This window comes from Nerophis ophidion, linkage group LG02 (genome assembly GCF_033978795.1).
Source record: "Nerophis ophidion isolate RoL-2023_Sa linkage group LG02, RoL_Noph_v1.0, whole genome shotgun sequence".
NCBI lineage: Eukaryota > Metazoa > Chordata > Actinopteri > Syngnathiformes > Syngnathidae > Nerophis > Nerophis ophidion.
Window position 1 is genome coordinate 56,167,752 of NC_084612.1, and position 21,955 is coordinate 56,189,706.

General features: G+C 39.0%; 1 protein-coding gene across 1 annotated transcript in view; it reads left to right on the forward strand.

Annotated features, from left to right (window-relative positions):
• The first annotated feature begins 13,566 nt into the window (after positions 1 to 13,566).
• LOC133542658 (rho GTPase-activating protein 40) overlaps positions 13,567 to 21,955 on the forward strand; it is an 81,232-nt gene continuing 72,843 nt past the window's right edge. Inside the window, exon 1 of the mRNA XM_061886911.1 lies at positions 13,567 to 13,823. Coding sequence (XP_061742895.1) covers positions 13,681 to 13,823 — 143 coding nt within the window. The 5' untranslated portion in view covers positions 13,567 to 13,680. The remainder of the gene's footprint in view (positions 13,824 to 21,955) is intronic.

Consider the following 21,955-nt stretch of genomic DNA (forward strand, 5'->3'; position numbering starts at 1 on the left):
CAGACTTGGATTTCAGCGGCTTAAGCGATTCAACAGATTATGCATGTATTGAAACGGATGGTTGGAGTGTGGAGGCAGATAGCGAAAACGAAATTGAAGAAGAAACTGAAGCTATTGAGCCATATCACGACAGACAAAGGCAACGAGGACGACTTCGGCGATTGCCTTCTAACCTTCGATTGGTAAGTGTTTGTTTGGCATTAAATGTGGGTGGAGGGAAAGGCTGGATGCAAATATAGCTTCAAATGTACATACAGCTAGCCTAAATAGCATGTTTACATCGATAAACTGGCAGTCATGCCGTGACCAAATATGTCTGATTAGCACATAAGTCAATAACATCAACAAACCTCACCTTTGTGATTTCGTTGACTTTATCGTTGGAAAAGCATCTGCTTTGAGTGTCGCAGGATATCCATACATCTCTGTCGTAGCATCGCTAGCATCTGTAAAATGTGCAGAACAAACGAGGGACTTTCGCATCTTTTGACACTGGTGCAACTTGAATCCGTCGATTGGTATGTGTTTGTTTGGCATTAAATGTGGGTGGAGGGAAAGGGCGGATGCAAATATAGCTACAAATGAGGCATAACGATGCAATATGTACATACAGCTAGCCTAAATAGCATGTTAGCATCGATTAGCATGCCGTGCTAATCGATTCACACTCCACGTAAGTCAACTTGAATCGGTCCCTGATCGTGTTGTTACACCCTCCGACAACACGCCGACGAGGCATGATGTCTCCAAGGTACGGAAAACAGTCGAAAAAACGGAAAACAACAGAGCTGATTTGACTGGTGTGTGTAATGTGTTTGAGAAAATGACGGATTGCTTTCCGTTGTAATGTCACGGGTGAAAGGTCATCGCTCCGACAGCTAACAATTGAAAGGCGTTCAAATCGCCAAATTCACCCTTTTAGAGTTCGGTAATCGGTTAAAAAAACATATGGTCTTTTTTCTGCAACATCAAGGTATATATTGGCGCTTACATAGGTCTGGTGATAATGTTCCCCTTGAATTTCAGTCTGTTGGGAGTGTTTTGCCGTAGTCAAGAAGTAGTCTTTTCCAGTCATTCCATTGTGCCAGTTTTGCCTTTTCTCTAGTCCTACAATACAGTAATTATTGCATTTATTATGCACCAGCTGTTTGATGGAACGTGCATAGTTTTCATTACCAAATTTGGAGGTGTTGAAATCTATAATTGCTAATGCTAATCAGCATTATGTACCGTATTTTGCCGAAAATGCATAATAAAGAAGGAAAAAAACATATATAAGTCGCATTGGAGCATAAGTCGCATTTTTGTGGGAAATTTATTTGATAAAACCCAACACCAAGAGTAGAAATTTGAAAGGCAATTTAAAATAAATAAAGAATAGTGCACAACAGGCTGATTAAGTGTACATTATATGACGCATAAATAACCAACTGAGAACGTGCCTGGTATGTTAACGTAACATATTATGGTAAAGGTCTACTGAAACCCACTACTACCGACCACACAGTCTGATAGTTAAAATATCAATGATGAAATATTAACATTGCAACACATGCCAATACGGCCGGGTTAGTTTACTAAATTGCAATTTTAAATTTTGCGCCGAAATATCCTGCTGAAACGTCTCGGTATGATGACGCGTGCGCGTGACGTCACGGATTGTCAAAGACATTTTGTTCCAACATCGTTCCCAGCTCTTAGCTCGTCTGTTTCATCGCGAAATTCCACAGACATCTGTGTTGCTGAATGTTTTGCAATTTGTTCAATTAATAATGAAGACATCAAAGAAGAAAGCTGTAGGTTGGAAGCGGTGTATTGTGGCCGGCTTTAGCAACACATTCCCGAAAAATGACAGTCAAGCTTTACTATGGTACAGAGATGTCAAGCGAACACGGTTGGATTGGACCACACACACAAAGTACAGTGTAATGCAGCGATCATTTGGAAAGATCGTGTTTCGAAGAGGGTCCCTTGCGGAGGGCAGAGATTGGCATCGCCACCACCCATCGACTGGTGCTGAAGAAAGGTGCAGGGCCGACCTTCAGGTTGTAAAGGTACGATCATATAATCTCACTAAAACACCAGTAACACAATAAGCAGATAAGGGATTTTCCAGAATTATGCTAGTAAATGTGTCTGATAACATCTGAATCGCTCCCACTGTATAGTCTTTTTTTTTTTTTCGAGTCCTTCACTCTCACTTTCCTCATCCACAAATCTTTCATCCTCGCTCAAATTAATGGGAAATAGTCGCTTTCTCTGTCCCAATCGCTCTCGCTGCTGGTGGCCATGATTGTAAACAATGTTCAGATGTGAGGAGCTCCACAACCCGTGACGTCACGCGGACATCGTCTGCTACTTCCGATACAGGCAAGGCTTTTTTAGTAGCGACCAAAGGCAGCAAACTTCATCGTCAATGTTCTCTACTAAATCCTTTCAGCAAAAATATGGCAAAATCGCGAAATGATCAAGTATGACACATAGAATGGACCTGCTATCCCCGTTTAAATAAGAAAATCTCATTTCAGTAGGCCTTTAAGAGTCATTTAAATAACTATAACAAACAACATGCTATACGTTTAACAAACAGTCTGTCACTCCTAATCGATACATCCGATGAAATCTTATACGTCTAGTCTCTTACTTAATATTATTTGATATTTTACGGTAATTTGTTAATAATTTCACACATAAGTCGCTCCTGAGTATAAGTCGCACCCCCGCCCAAAGTATGAAAAAAAACCTGCGACTTATAGTCTGAAAAATACGGTATATAGCATAAAAATGAGTATCAAGTCAAAGTTGAGCTTTACTTTTGAGTGTTGTCTATCAAACATGCTGGCTTTGTTGGAGGCATGATATTGCCTTTTTTACAATGACAATAAAGCTATCAAATATCTCATCTAATCTGATTTGTGTTGGTGTCGAGTACTGTTTTTTTTTTTTTAGGTGAATCAGTACTATGGACTACTGACAATCCGTGGGGTCCCAGTTTTGCTTGAAGAATGGCATTTAAAATTTTAATTAATGAATAACAAGGTGTTTCATTCAACATTTGACCATAAATGTTGACAATAAACCTTTCCAATTACTTCAATTCTGTCTTTGTTCTAACTCCGTGACACTTCTCTGTATGTTTTTGATTTTTTTAAACCATTTTTTTTTCTTAGGCAGTTCGTTTGATTTTCTATCTGGCATATTAGTTGCCAGAATGTTTGTGTTAAATTGACATTGTTTTTTTACAACATTATACTGTTCATGGAAAAACAGTACAAGTTCATTTCTTATTCTGGCAACTTAGCTGCCAGTTTTTGTACCGTAAAAACAAATGTATCTTTTTTCCATTTAAAGTAATACACAGTTAAACACAAAAACCGTAGATTTTACAGTCAAAAACTTGCAGCTCAGTCCACAGAATTTTAGTGCGAAAAACAATAGTAGTTTTTTTCAATTTACAGGCAAATGTATTGTAATTTTTATTTATTTGATCGGTAGTTTGCTGTTAAGTATTTTTATTTGGACAAAAATATGTTTGGAAAGTATGATAATATACTGTATCCATTCATCCATCGGTTTTTGTACCGCTTATTCTCTTTGGGGTCGCAGGGGGCGCTGGTGCCTATCTCAGCTACAATCGGGTGGAAGGCGGCGTACACCCTGGACAAGTCGCCACCTCATCGCAGTAATATACTGTAATATACTGTAATATACTGTACTTTTGTTGAAATATTGGATACTATCCATCCATTCATCCATTTTCTACCGCTTATTCCCTTTGGGGTCGCGGGGGGCGCTGGTGCCTATCTCAGCTACAATCAGGCGGAAGGCGTCGTACACCCTGGACAAGTCACCACCTCATCGCAGAAAATTGGATACTATTAAATTTTAAAAGGCATGCAATTTCAAGCAGTACATACATATATATATATATATATATATATATATATATATATATATATATATATATATATATATATATATATATACATATATATATATATATATATATATATATATATACATATATATATATATGTATATATATATATAACATGACAAAAATATATATATATATATATATATATATATATGTATATATATATATATATATATATTTTTGTCAGAATTTTAAAAATCCATGACTTTTAGTGAGAAAACATGAAGTACTTTATTGACACATATCATTTTCAGGTGTTTGCGGGCCTGATAAAATGATGTGGCAGGCCAGATCTGGCCCTCGGACCTTGACTTTGACACCTGATCTATACATTAGGGATAGTAGAGTGCTTATTCCTTTTCTATTGGGGCTCCAGTGCTCTGGAATGTTCTACCGGTAACAGTTAGAGATGCTACCTCAGATTAGGTGACCACAGATTAAAGTTAAAGTACCAATGATAGTCACACACACACTAGGTGTGGCGAAAATATTCTCTGCATTTGACCCATCACCCTTGATCCGGGGTGGACCACTCATCTGTGCATCAGTTGATGACGTCTCTGCGCTGCTGACCTGTTTCTACGCAAGATGATCCCCTGCTGGCCCCACTATGGACTGGACTCTCACTATTATGTTAGATACACTATGGACTGGACTCTCACTATTATGTTAGATCCACTATGGACTGGACTCTCACTATTATGTTAGATCCACTATGGACTGGACTCTCACTATTATGTTAGATCCACTATGGACTGGACTCTCATACTATTATGTTAGATCCCTAATGGACTGGACTCTCACACTATTAACTAGATCCACTATGGACCAGACTCTCACTGTTATGTTGGATCCACTATGGACTGGACTCTCATATTATTATGTTGGATACACTATAGACTGGACTCTCACACTTTTAACTAGATCCACTATGGACTGCCACTATGGACCGAACTCTCACTATTATGCTAAATCCACTATGGACTGGACTCTCACAATATTAACTAGATCCACTATGGACCGGACTCTCACTGTGATATTAGACCCATTATGGACTGGACTCTCATACTATTATGTTTGATCCACCATGGACTGGACTCTCACTATTATGTTGGATCCACTATGGACCGGACTCTTGCTATTATGTTGGATCCACTATGGACTGGACTCTCACACTATTATGTTAGATCCACTGTGGACTCGACTCTCACACTATTAACTAGATCCACTATGGACCGGACTCTCGCAATTATGTTATATCCACTATGGACTAGTCTCTCCCACTATTATGCTAGATCCACTATGGACTGGACTCTAACTATTATTTTGGATCCACTATGGGCTGGACACTCACATTATTAAGTTAGATCCATTATGGACCGGACTCTCACTATTATGTTAGATCCACTATAGACCGGACTCTCAATATTATGTTAGATCCATTAAGGACTGGACTCTCACACTATTATGCTAGATCAACTATGGACTGGACTCTCATTATTACGTTAGATCCACTCTGGACTGGACTCTCACTATTATGTTAGATCCACTATGGACTGGACTCTCTCTATTATGTTAGATCCACTATGGACTGGACTCTCACTATTATGTTAGATCCACTATGGACTGGACTCTCACACTATTATGCTAGAGGGGGCGGCATGGCGTAGTGGGTAGAGCGGCCATGCCAGAAACCTGAGGGTTGCAGGTTCACTTCCCCCCTCTTGACATCCAAAATCGGTGCCGTTGTGTCCTTGGGCAGGACACTTCACCCTTTGCCCCCGGTGCCGCTCACACTGGTGAATGAATGATTAATGAATGATTGGTGGTGGTCGGAGGGGCAGTAGGCGCAAACTGGGAGCCACGCTTCTGTCGGTCTATCCCAGGGTAGCTGTGGCTACAGATGTAGCTTACCACCACCAGGTGTGAATGAATGATGGGTTCCCACTTCTTTGTGAGCGCTTTGAGTATATAACAATAGAAAAGCGCGATATGAATCTAATCCATTATTACTATTATTATTATAGATCCACTATGGACCGGACTCACACTATTATGTTAGATCCACTATGGACTCGACTCTCACACTATTATGCTACATCCACTATAGACCGGACTCTCGCAATTATGTTATATCCACTATGGACTAGTCTTTCCCACTATTATGCTAGATCCACTATGGACTGGACTCTCACTATTATGTTAGAACCACTATGGACTGGATCCTCAAACTATCATGTTAGATCCACTATGGACTGGACTCTCACACTATTATGCTAGATCCACTATGGACTGGACTTCCACTATTATGTTAGATCGACTATGGACTGTACTCTCACACTATTATGTTAAATCCACTATGGACTGGACTCTCACTATTATGTTAGATCCACTATGGACTGGACTCTCACACTATTATGCTAGATCCACTATGGACTGGACTCTCACTATTATGTTAGAACCACTATGGAATCGATCCTCAAACTATCATGTTAGATCCACTATGGATTGGACACTCACTATTATTTTGGATCCACTATGGACGGGACTCTCACATTATTAATTTAGATCCACTATGGACCGGACTCTCACTATTATGTTAGAACCACTATGGACTGGACTCTCACACTACTATGCTAGATCCACTATTGACTGCACTCCCACTATTATGTTAGATACACTATGGACTGGACTCTCGCTTTTATGTTAGATCGACTATGGACTGGACTTTCACACTATTATGCTAGATACACTATGGACTGGACTCTCGCTATTATGTTAGATCCACTATGGACTGGACTCTCACACTATTAACTATATCCACTATGGACCGGACTTTCACTATCATGTTAGATCCTCTATGGACTGGACTCTCACTATTATGTTAGATCCACTATGGACTGGACTCTCACTATTATGTTAGATCCACTAAGGACTGGACTCTCATACCACTATGTTAGATCGACTATGGACTGGATTCTCACTATTATGTTAGATCCACTATGGGCGGGACTCACACTATTATGTTAGATCCACTATGGACTGGACTCTCATACTATTATGCTAGATCCACTATAGACCGGACTCTCGCAATTATGTTATATCCACTATGGACTAGTCTCTCCCACTATTATGCTAGATCCCCTATGGACTGGACTCTCACTATTTTGTTAGAACCACTATGGACTGGATCCTCAAACTATCATGTTAGATCCACTATGGATTGGACACTCACTATTATTTCGGATCCACTATGGACTGGACATTATTAAGTTAGATCCACTATGGACCGGACTCTAACTATTATGTTAGATCCACTGTGGACCGGACTCTCACTTTTATGTTAGATCCACTATGGACTGGACTCTCACAATATTATGCTGAAGCACTATGGACTGGACTCTCACACTGTTATGTTAGATCCACTATGGACTGGACTCCCACACTATTATGTTAGATCCACCATGGACTTGACTCTCACTATTATGTTAGATACACTATGGACTGGACTCTCGCTATTATGTTAGATCCACTATGGACTGGACTCTCACACTATTATGCTAGATCCACTATGGACTGGACTCCCACTATTATTTTAGATCGACTATGGACTGTACTCTCACACTATTATGTTAAATCCACTATGGACTCGACTCTCACTATTATGTTAGATACACTATGGACTGGACTCTCGCTATTATGTTAGATCCACTATGGACTGGACTCTCACACTATTATGCTAGATCCACTATGGACTGGACTCTCACTATTATGTTAGAACCACTATGGACTCGATCCTCAAACTATCATGTTAGATCCACTATGGATTGGACACTCACTATTATTGTGGATCCACTATGGACTGGACTCTCACATTATTAATTTAGATCCACTATGGACCGGACTCTCACTATTATGTTAGAACCACTATGGACCGGACTCTCACTATTATGTTAGAACCACTATGGACTGGACTCTCACACTAATATGCTAGATCCACTATTGACTGCACTCCCACTATTATGTTAGATACGCTATGGACTGGACTCTCGCTTTTATGTTAGATCCACTATGGACTGGACTCTCACACTATTATGCTAGATACACTATGGACTGGACTCTCGCTATTATGTTAGATCCACTATGGACTGGACTCTCACACTATTAACTATATCCACTATGGACCGGACTCTCACTATCATGTTAGATCCTCTATGGACTGGACTCTCACTATTATGTTAGATCCACTATGGACGGGACTCACACTTTTATGTTAGATCCACTATGAACTGGACTCTCACTATTATGTTAGATCCACTAAGGACTGGACTCTCATACCATTATGTTAGATCCACTATGGACTGGATTCTCACTATTATGTTAGATCCACTATGGACGGGACTCACACTATTATGTTAGATCCACTATGGACTGGACTCTCATACTATTATGTTAGATCCACTATGGACTGGACTCTCACTATTATGTTGGATCCACTATGGACTGGACTCTCACACTATTATGCTAGATCCACTTTGTACTGGACTCTCACTATTATGTTAGAACCACTATGGACTGGATCCTCAAACTATCATGTTAGATCCACTATGGATTGGACACTCACTGTTATTTTGGATCCACTATGGACTGGACTCTCACATTATTAAGTTAGATCCACTATGGACCGGACTCTCACTATTATGTTAGATCCACTATGGACTGGACTCTCACTATTATGTTAGATCCACTATGGACTGGACTCTCACTATTCTGTTAGATCCACTATGGACTGGACTCTCACTCTTATGTTAGATCCACTATGGACTGGACTCTGACACTAATAACTACTTCCACTTGACATCCATTGCCACGGTCGCCCAGGTGAGGGTGGGGTTCCCACATCTGCAGTCCCCTCCAAGGTTTCTCATTGTAGCCCATTGGGTTGAGTTTTTCTTAGCCCTGATGTGGGATCTGAGATGAGGATGTAGTTGGGGCCTGTGCAGCCTTTTGAGACACTCATGATTTAGGGCTGTATAAATAAACTTTGATTGATTTTGGATTGATATCCAGTAATGACCAATTCAAGATTAAAGGAGTACAAATTGATCGGCAGTAACAGGGGTGCAGGTTATATGATCTCACATTAAATAATAAACAAGTCGATTTTTTTGTAAAACTGAATTGTAACACACCTTACAGTGCATGACGTGTACCAAATGAAATGTCATGTGACCTACATGTTTACAATGTGTACATGCCGTGCACGTGTTAGTGTAGCAGCAATAGAAAATGAAAGTGATTTGGAGAAGTGTTTTCAGTGATTCACTTGCAGCTGGTGGCCTATGCTGCCAGACCTGTTGCACTTGAGAAACTTGTGAAAACTTTTCTCCCTTTCTGGTTTGGTGCCGCCTTACACACCTTTTCTCTGTCACACATTCACACAAGTGTTGTCATGCTCAGGGCATGAGGAACATGATTGATGATTAAAGGCCTACTGAAACCCACTACTACCCACCACGCAGTCTGATAGTTTATATATCAATGATGGAATATTAACATTGCAACACATGCCAATACGACCTTTTTAGTTTACTAAATTACAATTTTAAATTTCCCGGGAGTTTCTTGTTGAAAACGTTGCGTAATGATGACGTTCACGCATGGCGTCACGGACTGTCAGGAAATATTAGCGCTGCACACACACACAGCTAAAAGTTGTCTGCTTTAACCGCATAATTACACAGTATTCTGGACATCTGTGTTGCTGAATCCTTTGCAATTTGTTCGATTAATATTGGAGAAGTCAAAGTAGAAAGATGGAGTTGGGAAGCTTTAAACTTTAACCAAACAAACACACGGTGATTCCTTGTTTAAAATTCCCGGAGGTGGAGCTTTCCTATGGATCAGACCGGTCAAGCGAACATGGATCCCGACCAAATGTCAACCAGCAGTTTTCGGTGAGAAAATTGTGGTAAAAGTCGCCACTTACCGGAGATCAGCTGAGCTTGTGCCGTCCATACAGCTGCTGTCGACTTCCCTCAGACAGTGCGCGTCAACACACCCGTGGACACACCCCTCCGACTATCAGGTACTATCAAACTCACTAAAACACTAGCAACACAATAGAAAGATAAGGGATTTTCCAGAATTATCCTAGTAAATGTGTCTAAAAACATCTGAATCCGTCCCAATGCAATCGCATTTTTTTTCCAACTTTATTTTTTTTCTTTTCTTTTTTCTAGCCCTTCACTATCAATATCCTCAAACACGAATCTTTCATCCTCGCTCAAATTAATGGGGAAATTGACTTTTTCTCGGTCCGAATAGCTCTTTTTGTTGGAGGCTCCCAAACAAAGTGAGGATGTGAGGAGCCCTCACACGGGTGACGTCATCGTCTGCGACTTCCGGTACAGGCAAGGATTTTCTATTAGCGACCAAAAGTTGCGAACTTTATCGTGGATGTTCTCTACTAAATCCTTTCAGCAAAAACATGGCAATATCGCGAAATGATCAAGTATGACACATAGAACGGACCTGCTATCCCCGTTTGAATAAGAAAATCTCATTTCAGTAGGCCTTTAACTGTATCATTTGCGCCGATCTACATTTCTGCCAGTGGGTATTAGTGTTGTCTCAATACCAATATTTGATACTTGTACCATTACCAAAAGTATTTAGGTATTTTTTGGTATTTTTTTAGTACTTTCCGGTTCTTTTCTGAATAAAGGGGACCACAAAAAATGTCATTATTGGCTTTATTATAACAAAAAGATCTTACGGTACATTAAACATAAGTTCACTATTGCGATTTTGTCCTTAAATAAAATAGTGAACATACTAGACAACTTGTCAGTAATATATTGTGTCATTGATCTACCTTTTATTTTGTCAACATTATTAAGGACAAGTGGTAGAAAATCAAATATTAATCAACTGGTTCATTGACTGTTAATATCTGCTTACTTTCTCTTTTAAATGTTCCATCTACACTTCTGTTAAAATGTGATAATCACTTATTCTTCTCTTCTTTGATACTTTACATTAGTTTTGGATGAAGCCACAAATTTGGGTATCAATCCGATACCAAGTAGTTACAGGATCCTACATTGGTCATATTCAAAGTCCTCATGTGTCCAGGGACGAATTTCCTGAATTTATAAACATAATATAGATATTTTTTTCAAAAAGAAAATATGATTTTGTGATGTTAAAAAATATTGATGTAATCATAGTAATATCGACTAGATACGCTATTGTATATGGTATCATTACAGTGGATGTTAGGTGTAGTCACCAATGGCGTTTGTTTATATTGTAGCGTCCTGGAAGATTTGGTGCTGCAGGGAATTCTGGGAATTTGTTCTGTAGTGTTTATGTTATGTTGCGGTGCAAATATTCTTCCAGAATGTGTTTTGCCGTTGTTGTTTAGTGTGGTTTCACTATATGGCACATGTTTATGACAATGTTGTTTAGTGTGGTTTCACTATTTGGAACACATTTATGACAGTATTGTTTAGTGTGGTTTCACTATCTGGCACATGTTCATGACAGTGTTGTTAAGTGTGGTTTCACTATATGGCACATGTTTATGACAGTGTTGTCTAGTGTGGTTTCACTATATGGCACACATTTATAACAGTGTTGTTTAGTGTGTTTTCACTATATGGCAAATATCTATGACAGTATTGTTTAGTGTGGTTTCACTATATGGCACATGTTTATGACATTGTTGTTTAGTGAGGTTTCACTAAATGGCACATGTTTATGACAGTGTTGTCTAGTGTGGTTTCACTATATGGCACATGTTTATGACAGTGTTGTTTAGTGTGGTTTCACTATATGGCACACATTTATAACAGTGTTGTATAGTGTGTTTTCACTATATGGCGCATGTTTATAACAGTGTTGTTTAGTGTGTTTTGACTATATGGCATACATTTATAACAGTGTTGTTTAGTGTGGTTTCACTATATGGCACATGTTTATGACAGTGTTGTCTAGTGTGGTTTCACTATATGGTACACATTTATAACAGTGTTGTTTAGTGTGGTTTCACTATATGGCACATGTTTATGACAGTGTTGTCTAGTGTGGTTTCACTATATGGTACACATTTATGACAGTGTTGTTTAGTGAGGTTTCACTAAATGGCACATGTTTATGACAGTGTTGTCTAGTGTGGTTTCACTATATGGCACATGTTTATGACAGTGTTGTTTAGTGTGGTTTCACTATATGGCACACATTTATAACAGTGTTGTATAGTGTGTTTTCACTATATGGCGCATGTTTATAACAGTGTTGTTTAGTGTGTTTTGACTATATGGCATACATTTATAACAGTGTTGTTTAGTGTGGTTTCACTATATGGCACATGTTTATGACAGTGTTGTCTAGTGTGGTTTCACTATATGGTACACATTTATAACAGTGTTGTTTAGTGTGGTTTCACTATATGGCACATGTTTATGACAGTGTTGTTTAGTTTGGTTTGGTTTCACTATATGGCACATGTTTATGACAGTGTTGTTTAGTGTGGTTTCACTATATGGCACATGTTTATGACAGTGTTGTTTAGTGTGGTTTCACTATATGGCACATGTTTATGACAGTGTTGCTTAGTGTGGTTTCACTTGAGAGAGCATGAGGAGATTGGGGTGGGCGGTTGAGGTGTGGGATGTAGGGGTTAGCCGGGGGGTGTATATTGTAGCGTCCCGGAAGAGTTAGGGCTGCAAGGGATCCTGGATATTTGTTCTGTTGTGTTTACGTTGTGTTACGGTGCGGATGTTCTCCCAAGATGTGTTTGTCATTCTTGTTTGATGTGGGTTTACATTGTGGCGCATATTTGTAAAAGTGGATACATGGATGATACAGCAGAGGATTGGGAGAATGCCATATGGTCAGATGAAACCAAAATAGAACATTTTGGTACAAACTCAACCTGTCATGTTCGGAGGAAGAAGAATACTGAGTTGCATCCCAAGAACACCAGCCCTACTGTGAAGCATGGGGGTGGAAACGTCAAGCTTTGGGGCTGTTTTTCTGCTAAGGGGACAGGACGATTGATCCGTGTTAAGGAAAGAATGAATGTGGCCATGTATCGTGAGATTTTGAGCCAAAACCTCCTTCCATCAGTGAGAGCTTTGAATGGTTGACCAAATACTTATTTTCCACCATAATTTACAAATAAATTCTTTAAAATTCCTACAATGTGAATTCCTGGATTTTTTTTCTCACAGTTGAAGTGTACCTACGATGAAAATTACAGACCTCCGTCATCATTTTAAGTGGGAGAACTTGCACAATCGGTGGCTGACTAAATACTTTTTTGCCCCACTGTACTATCAGCATAATACTGTCATCACACAAATTAATCATCACAATACTAAGTTTTGGCTTGTGCAGCCCTTTGAGACACTCGTGATTTAGGACTATATAAGTTAAACTTGATTTATTGATTGATTGCTATCTACACAAATATACAAAAAATTACTTTTTTCTCAGGCTGTAAAAAAGTGAAGGTAGAAAGCATGAATGACAAGTCAAAATTCCAGAGCCATTCGGGCAGCGAGGGGTGTGTCACTTCCAGGGAAGGTGAGAATGACGTGTTTTCTCACTCGAGGCGTCGCCCCTCCCTGCCCCGACCTGTGAGCCCGACACAGCTTTCTGGTATCGGAGAGATCCGTAATCCTGCTGGCAGGCTCTGGCTCTTTCCCTGGATTCCTTTTAACGCTGCGCGGACCATGGGAGGCAGAGAGGTGAGGGTGGGCAGGGTCTTCCAGGATGAATCACAGTTTGTATGCAGACGTTTCAACAATGTCTGGAGGCCTCAGTTACAGACCCCGATGTGGATCAGACTGAGCTCTGCACTCAAGCAGGAACCCAGGTAGGGAGCGCAAAGCACTTGCAAGGACGTCGTCCTTTTTCTCACTTGAAAATCAACTCTTTTCCAACAATGGGTCAATAAAGAAATGACCACTTTTCCGTCTGAGTGCATTGTTGATTTTAGTCGACCATTTGGGGTTTCACGTTAAAATTACATAGCAAGTATGACATGTTTTATATGGATAAGTGAAAGCTGGGTCTGGGTTACTTTTTGCCTAATCCCTCACTTAAAGTGTGAGTGAAGAATGCAGTGCCGGCCTGATAGGTCCGAAAGAGAAGATTCAAAATGATCTGCTCACATATGCTACCTGGTGGTTGTTTGAGCGCACTGCAGCGAGTCCTGGATAGTCTCACTCCTTAATGTTGCAGTCACACGCAGGGTTCTCTCAGGAATGGGCCAAAAACTACAAACGTACCTCCTGTGTAAAGACTTTAAATGCATACTAAAATGAGATTTTCTTATTTAAACGGGGATAGAAGGTCCATTCTATGTGTCATACTTGATCATTTCGCGATATTGCCATATTTCTGCTGAAAGGATTTAGTAGAGAACATCCACGATAAAGTTCGCAACTTTCGGTGTTAAGAGAAAAGCCCTGCCTCTATCGGAAGTCGCAGACGATGACGTCACATGTTGTTGGCTCCTCACATCCTCACATTGTTTTTAATGGGAGCCTCCAACAAAAAGTGCTATTCGGACCGAGAAAATTACCATTTCCCCATTCATTTGAGCGAGGATGAAAGATTTGTGTTTGAGGATATTGATAGCGACAGACTACAAAAAAAAAAAGTAGTAAAAAAAAATAAGTTAAAAAAAAAACGCGATTGCATTGGGACAGACTCCGATGTTTTTAGAGACATTTAATTGGTTAATTCTGGGAAATCCCTTATCTTTCTATTGTGTTGCTAGTGTTTTAGTGAGTTTAACAGTACCTGATAATCGGAGGTGTACGTCCACGAGTGTCTTGACGCCAATGTCTCAGGGGAGTCGACGGCAGCTTTATGGACGGCGCAAGCTCGGCTGATATCCGGTAAGAAGCAACTTTTTACCACAATTTTCTCACCGAAAACTGCTGGTTGACATTCCGTCGTGATTCATGTTTGCTTGACCGCGCTCTGATCCATAGTAAAGTTTCACCTCCAGGAATTTTAAACAAGGAATCACCGTGTGTTTGTGTGGGTAAAGGCTAAAGCTTCCCAATTCCATTGTTGTACTGTGAGTTCTCCATTATTAATTGAACAAATTGCAAAAGATTCAGCAACACAGATCTCCAAAATACTGTGTAATTATGCGGTTAAAGCAGACGACTTTTAGCTGTGTGTGTGTGCAGCGCTCATATTTCCTTAAAACCTGTGACGTCTTGCGTACACGTCATCATTACACAACGTTTTTAAGACGAAACTCCCGGGAAATTTAAAATTGCAATTTAGTAAACTAAAAAGGCCGTATTGGCATGTGTTGCAATGTTAATATTTCATCATTGATATATAAACTATCAGACTGCGTGGTGGTAATGAGTTTCAGTAGGCCTTTAAATGCATACAGATGTACAAAACCCCAAAGCAGTGGAGTTTTCACGTTGTGTAAATGGTAAATAAATACAGAATACAATGATTTGCAAATCCTTTTCAACCTATATTCTAAGACAATATACTTAATGTTCCCACTGAGAAATAGATATATTTTTTTGCAAATAATCATGAACTTTGAATTTAATGGCAGCCACACATTGCAAAAAAGTTGTGACATGGGCATTCTTACCACTGTGTTACATGGCCTTTTCTTTTAACAACACTCAGTAAAGGTTTGGGAACTGAGGAGGCACATTTTTGAAGTGGAATTATTTCTTATTCTTGCTTGATGTACAGCTTAAGTTGTTCAACAGTCTCACTTCTGCTTTTTTAGGCTTAAACATTTTCAATGGGAGACAGGTCTAGACGAAAGGCAGGCCAGTCTAGTACCCGCACTCTTTCACTATGAAGCCACTCTGTTGAAACACGTGGCTTGGCATTGTGTTGCTGAAATAAGCAGGGGCGTCCATGATAATGTTGCTTGGATGACAACATATGTTGCCCCAAAACCTGTATGTCCCTTTCAGCATTAATTGTGCCTTCACAGATATGTAAGTTACACATGCCTTGAGCACTAATACACCTCCTTAATATCACAAATGCTTGCTTTTCAACTTTGCGCCCATAACAGTCCGGATGGTTATTATCCTCTTTGGTCTGAACGACACGACGTCCACAGTTTCCAAAAGCAATTTGAAATGTTGACTCGTCAGATCATATAACACTTTTCCATTTTGCATCAGTCCGTCTTAGATGAGCTCGGGTGTTGTTGATAAATGGCTTTGGCTTTGCATAGTAGAGTTTTAACTTGCAGTTACAGATGTAGGGACCAACTGTAGTTACTGACAGTGGCTTTCTGAAGTGTTCCTGAGCCCATGTGGTGAAATCCTTTACACACCAATGTCGCTTTTTGATGCTGTACCGCCTCGAGGATCGAAGGTTGCAGGCATTCAATGTTGGTTTTCAGCCTTGCCGCTTACGTGCAATGATTCCTCCAGATCCTCTGAACCTTTTGATGATATTACGGAGCGTAAATGGTGAAACCCCTAAATTCCTTGCAATAGCTCGTTGAGAAATGTTGTTCTTAAACTGTTGAACAATTTGCTTAGGCATTTGTTGACAAAGTGGTGACCCTCGCCCCGTCCTTGTTTTTGAATGACTGAACATTTCATGGAAGCTGCTTTTATTCGCAATCATGGCACCCACCTGTTCCCGATTAGCCTGTTCTCCTGTGGGATGTTCCAAATAAGTGTTTGATGAGCATTTTTCAACTTTCTCAGTCTTTTTTGCTACTTGCACCAACTTTTTTGAAACATGTTGCAGGCATCAAATTCCAAATGAGCTAATACTTGCAAAAAACAACACAGTTTCTCAGTTGGAACATTGCATATCTTGTATTTGCAGTCTATTCAATTAAATATTGAATGTTGGGACCCTAGTCTGCCTGCATACATTTTTATTTGGTCAGCGAAATATTATAAGCTTATAAGATTTGAGTAACATGTGGATTGTTGAAAAAAAGTGTTAGTTTCCTGTTTGAATCCTGCTAGTTACTGAAGCATTAAGGCAGGGGTCACCAAATTATGGGCCGCGGGATGTCTCAAGTTAACATAGACTACATCTGAGGGATCAAAGGTCACGGTCATTCAATGTTGGTTTCCGGCCGTGGAGTGATTTCTCCAGATTCTCTGAACCTTTTGATGATATTATGGACCGTAGATGTTGAAATCCCTAAATTTATATATACCCAATCATGGCACCCACCTGTTCCCAATTAGCCTGCACAGCTTGTGGGATGTTCCAAATAAGTGTTTGATGAGCATTCCTCAACTTTATCAGTATTTATTGCCACATTTCCTAACTTCTTTGTCACGTGTTGCTGGCATCAAATTCTAAAGTTTATGATTTTTTTGCCCAAAATTTTTTTTTATCAGTTTGAACCTCAAATATGTTGTGTTTGTAGCATATTCAGCTGAATATGAGTTGAAAATGATACGCAAATCATTGTATTCCGTTTCTCTTTACATCTAACACAATTTCCCAACTCATATTGTAACGGTGGTTTGTATATATATATATATACATATATATATATATGTATATATATATATATATATATGTATAAATATATATATACATCCATCCATCCATTTTCTACCGCTTATTCCCTTTTGGGGTCGCGGGGGGCGCTGGCGCCCATCTCAGCTACATATACATATACATATATATATATTGTTGATTTAGATATCCATATCTGCTTTTCTGATTCAGTTTCAGTTTGATTATAGCACATGCGAAAAGGAGTAGGAAGAAGCAGAGCTTATTTAATCCTACCCCTTTTCATATCATAGCAATTTGATCCTATTTCCTTATTGTAACAGTACAGTAAATCAATAAAAAATAAATAAATAAAATACCATACTAAGTAAAATAATATTCAGTACATAAATAATCATTATATCAAAAAAAAAAAAAAAAATGTTCAAGATGTTCTTCATAATTGTTCTTCTTTGTACTTTCTGAAAACTTGTAGTTTGAACAGTCTCTTAAACTGAATCATATTGGTGCTTTGTTTCATTTCTTTGATTAATCCATTCCATCATTTAATTCCACATGCTGATATGCTAAAGGTCATTAGTGTTGTACGTGCATACAAATGTTTTAAATTAGATTTTCCTCTAAGGTTATAGTTTTCCTCTTTGTTGAGAAGAGTTGTTTGTATATTCTTGGCTAGCAGGTTATAGTTTACTTCGTGTACAATTTTAGTTGTTTGCAAATTCACTATGTTGTGGAATTTTGATTCAATCAATAAATAGTTTGTATGTTCTCTATATACAACATTATGTATTGGTTTAATTGATATTTTTTGTAACACAGTTAATGAATTAGGTGCACATTTGTGGTTGTTACCCATATTTCTACACAATAAGTCAGATATGTAACACTAGTTAGCAGTAGAGAATATGAAATGATTTTTGGTCTAGAACATATTTTGCTTTATTCATTATTGACGTGTTTCTTGCTACTTTATGTTGTTTATTTTTTTACACAAGATTTCCAATTCATTTCATTATATATTATTACAGCCAAAAATGTGTATTCTTCACCCTTTCAAAATTTACTCCATCTATTTGTATTTGTGTCTGACTTTCTCTTCTACTGTTACCAAATAGCATTATTTTACGATACTGAGATTCAAAGATAGTCTGTTTTTGTCAAACCATCTTTTTAATTTGTTCATTTCTGTTATGTAATACTAGGGAAGGAGACGGCACAGCAACGGAGTGTCAAGTTCAATAGCTTTATTGAATACTTGATGAATACGTGGAGTGTGTATGCTACTATGTGTCTGCATGAATGACTATGTGTGGAATTACCATATGTGAATACCGTGAGGTTTGTTGAGGTGCGTGTTGGATGTTCAGCGTCCAAATCCGAGTGGGAACAAGCCAGGGGAAGTCCAAGGTCCAAGTGGGGGTCAAAGGCAGGAGAGAGGGTACGAAAGTCCAAAGCTAGGTCAATTATCCGGGTTGGCAAAACGGGTCCAGGAGGGAAACAGCAGTGGTGACACGAGCGCTGTGGGAAGAGCGGGAGAAACAGGGATCAGGGGAACAAAAGGCAACAAGGAAACCGGCAACGCGCAAGATCAGGAGGTTTGTCAAAGATGTGCTGCTTACGGGTAGTAGATTACGTTCCGACGTCGATGAGTCAGCTTCGGCCATCTTTACTGTATACTGCCTTCCTTCATCAATACCAGGTGTGTCAGACGTGAGCGCGGTCTGCCTGATGAGCGCGGTGTTCCCAGCGGAGCTTCTGCGCGCTCCCGCAGCAGAGGGAAGCACGGAGTGTGTGTGTGACACAACAATTTCTTCTGTTATTATTTGTATTATCTTCTGTGTGTTCTCTCCTGAACAAAACACAGTTGTGTCATCTGCAAATCCCACTAACTTGAAGTCCTTTGTAACTTTGCAAATGTTAATATAAAAAACAAGGACCATATTGCGAAGCGTGGGTTCATTTATCATTTGTGTGAGACCACAGCTATCAATTATAGTCTGGGTTGCCACGCACGGAGGGTCTGACAGGGTTGATTGATTGATTGTGACTTTTATTAGTAGATTGGGTGTGGGGAAAAATCAATTCGAATTTGAATCGCGATTCTCATGTTGTGCGATTCAGAATCAATTCTCATTTTTACAAAATTGAATTATTCTTTTTATTTTTTATTTTTTAAAGAATCCAATAAAAAAATACACAGCAATACCATAACAATGCAATCCAATTCCAAAACCAAACCTGACCCAGCAACACTGAAATAAACGGAGCAATTGAGAGGAGACACAAACCAAAAGTAGTGAAACAAAAATGAATATTATCAACAACAGTATCCATGTTAGTTATAATTTCAGCATAGCAGTGATTAAAAATCCCTCATTGACATTATCATTAGAGATTTATAAAATTTTTTAAAAAAGAACAATAGTGTCACAGTGGCTTACACTTGCATCGCATCTCATAAGCTTGACAACACACTGTGTCCAATGTTTTCACAAAGATAAAATAAGTCATATTTTTGGTTCGTTTAATAGTTAAAACACATTTACATTATTGCAATCCGTTGATAAAACATTGTCCTTTACAATCATAAAAGCTTTTTTTTTTTAAATCTACTCTGCTAGCTTGTCAGCAGACTGGGGTAGATCCTGCTGAAATCCTATGTATTGAATAAATACAGAACCATTTTGAATCGAAAAAATATCCTTTTTGGAATAGAGAATCGCGTTGAATCGAAAAAAAAATTGGTGTGTAGTGATGCATGTTTAGATATTCCTTGTCCTGCAGTGATAAGACTTGTAAGAAACTTACTTTATTTGTCACCATGGAGGCCAGGATTAGTGATTTAGAAGTAGCTAAAACACTGCTGACGGTGGATGGACGTTAGGCGTTAGCGAGTACGGAGAATGCACATATTTTTAAGAGTTATTTCTTTATTCATAGTCATGTTTAAAGCAGCTTAAATTTTCCCACGTGTACTCTTTTTGATTGTATCTTATGTCCGCAAGTAAAGTCTGTGCTTTACCTTGAAGGGGTTGGAATGTGGGAGCATAGCATACTTCCCTTTTACCTTATCAGTATTAGAATAAATAGGCTGTATTCCTTTCTGGGAAGGGTGGGAGCTGTTTTAGTATTCAACAAGTTGTCTCTTCCCATTTGATTTTGAGACCACTTCTAGATGCCGCTATTAACGGACTGTAGGACTGGTCTCCTAATGCTTTAGTAAAACTTGACAATATTGCTATTCTGTCTTGCTGTTCCTTCTTACTCAACATATATGTCATCTGAAAGAACTTGGCATTGACCAGTGACTTTAACTCCCTGAAAGGAAGACTGGTCAGACGCAACGCAAGCTAGCCATGTCTCCAAGCACCTCTTCCTGAGGGTGTTTCGGTGTCCACATATGCAGTCATCTCCAAGGTTTCTCATAGTCATCATTGTCACTGGGTGTGAGTTTTCCTTGCCCTTATGTGGGCCCTACCGAGAATGTCGTAGTGGTTTGTGCAGCCCTTTGAGACACTAATGATTTAGGGCTATATAAATAATCATTGATTGATTGATTGATTGATAGGTTTCACAGACAGTATCATACCGAATATGATTTATTGGTATCGTGGTACTATACTAATACCGGTATACCGTACAACCCAACATCATACAAAACCTGCATATACAATAATTTTGAGGCCGAAACAAGAGGTTGAAGGATTACATTAAATCTGGTAATTATGCACAATGCATGTGGTCGTCAGGTATACTTGAGTCTATTTTTCTAAATATTTTTTTTAACATTGACAAAAAGGCCAATTTTACATTGAAAGAATAGTAACATTGCAGAACGGTACATGGCTTTATAGATTTGTGTCTCCAGTGTGGTGTCAGTAAACCCTTTTGTTCGGACACACTAACCATTTTCATCATTTTTCTACAGTGGCGGGCTGTGCATTTCCCACCGAGGCCTTTAGTGATGTCCCACTTCAATGATGACCTCTCAAAATATCATAACTTATGTCACATGACCATTGCTGAAAAAATACTATACGGGAACACATTTACACCCTACTGGGTATTGAAGCACATTCATTTTCTGGCACATTTAAAAATGAATAAACCCGCATCAGCAATTAAAACATATCTTATGTGGTACTGTCAAAATAAAAATTGCAAAAAACATTTTAAATAAAGAAATAAAATACCTGAAGTGTTGTGGTTTAAAAAAAAAAAGAAATAAGTGCAGATCAGTAAAAAATCTATATTTAATAACAAAAAATCACTGGAGGTGCATGGGTTCTTCAGTAGCCGCAGGTGGGGTAGGACGGGGAATTTCTGCTGCTTTAATTACTGGTCTGAACAGTTAGAGGGAACTTAGATTGACCAGTCTTCTTAAGGCGGCGCTCACGTAAACAGTTATCTAAACGAATCCCCAATTAATCGATTGAACTAAAATTTGTTTCTTCGTCTCGACAAGCCAATTCATCCCTTATTTGGTCGTTAAAACCCTTACTA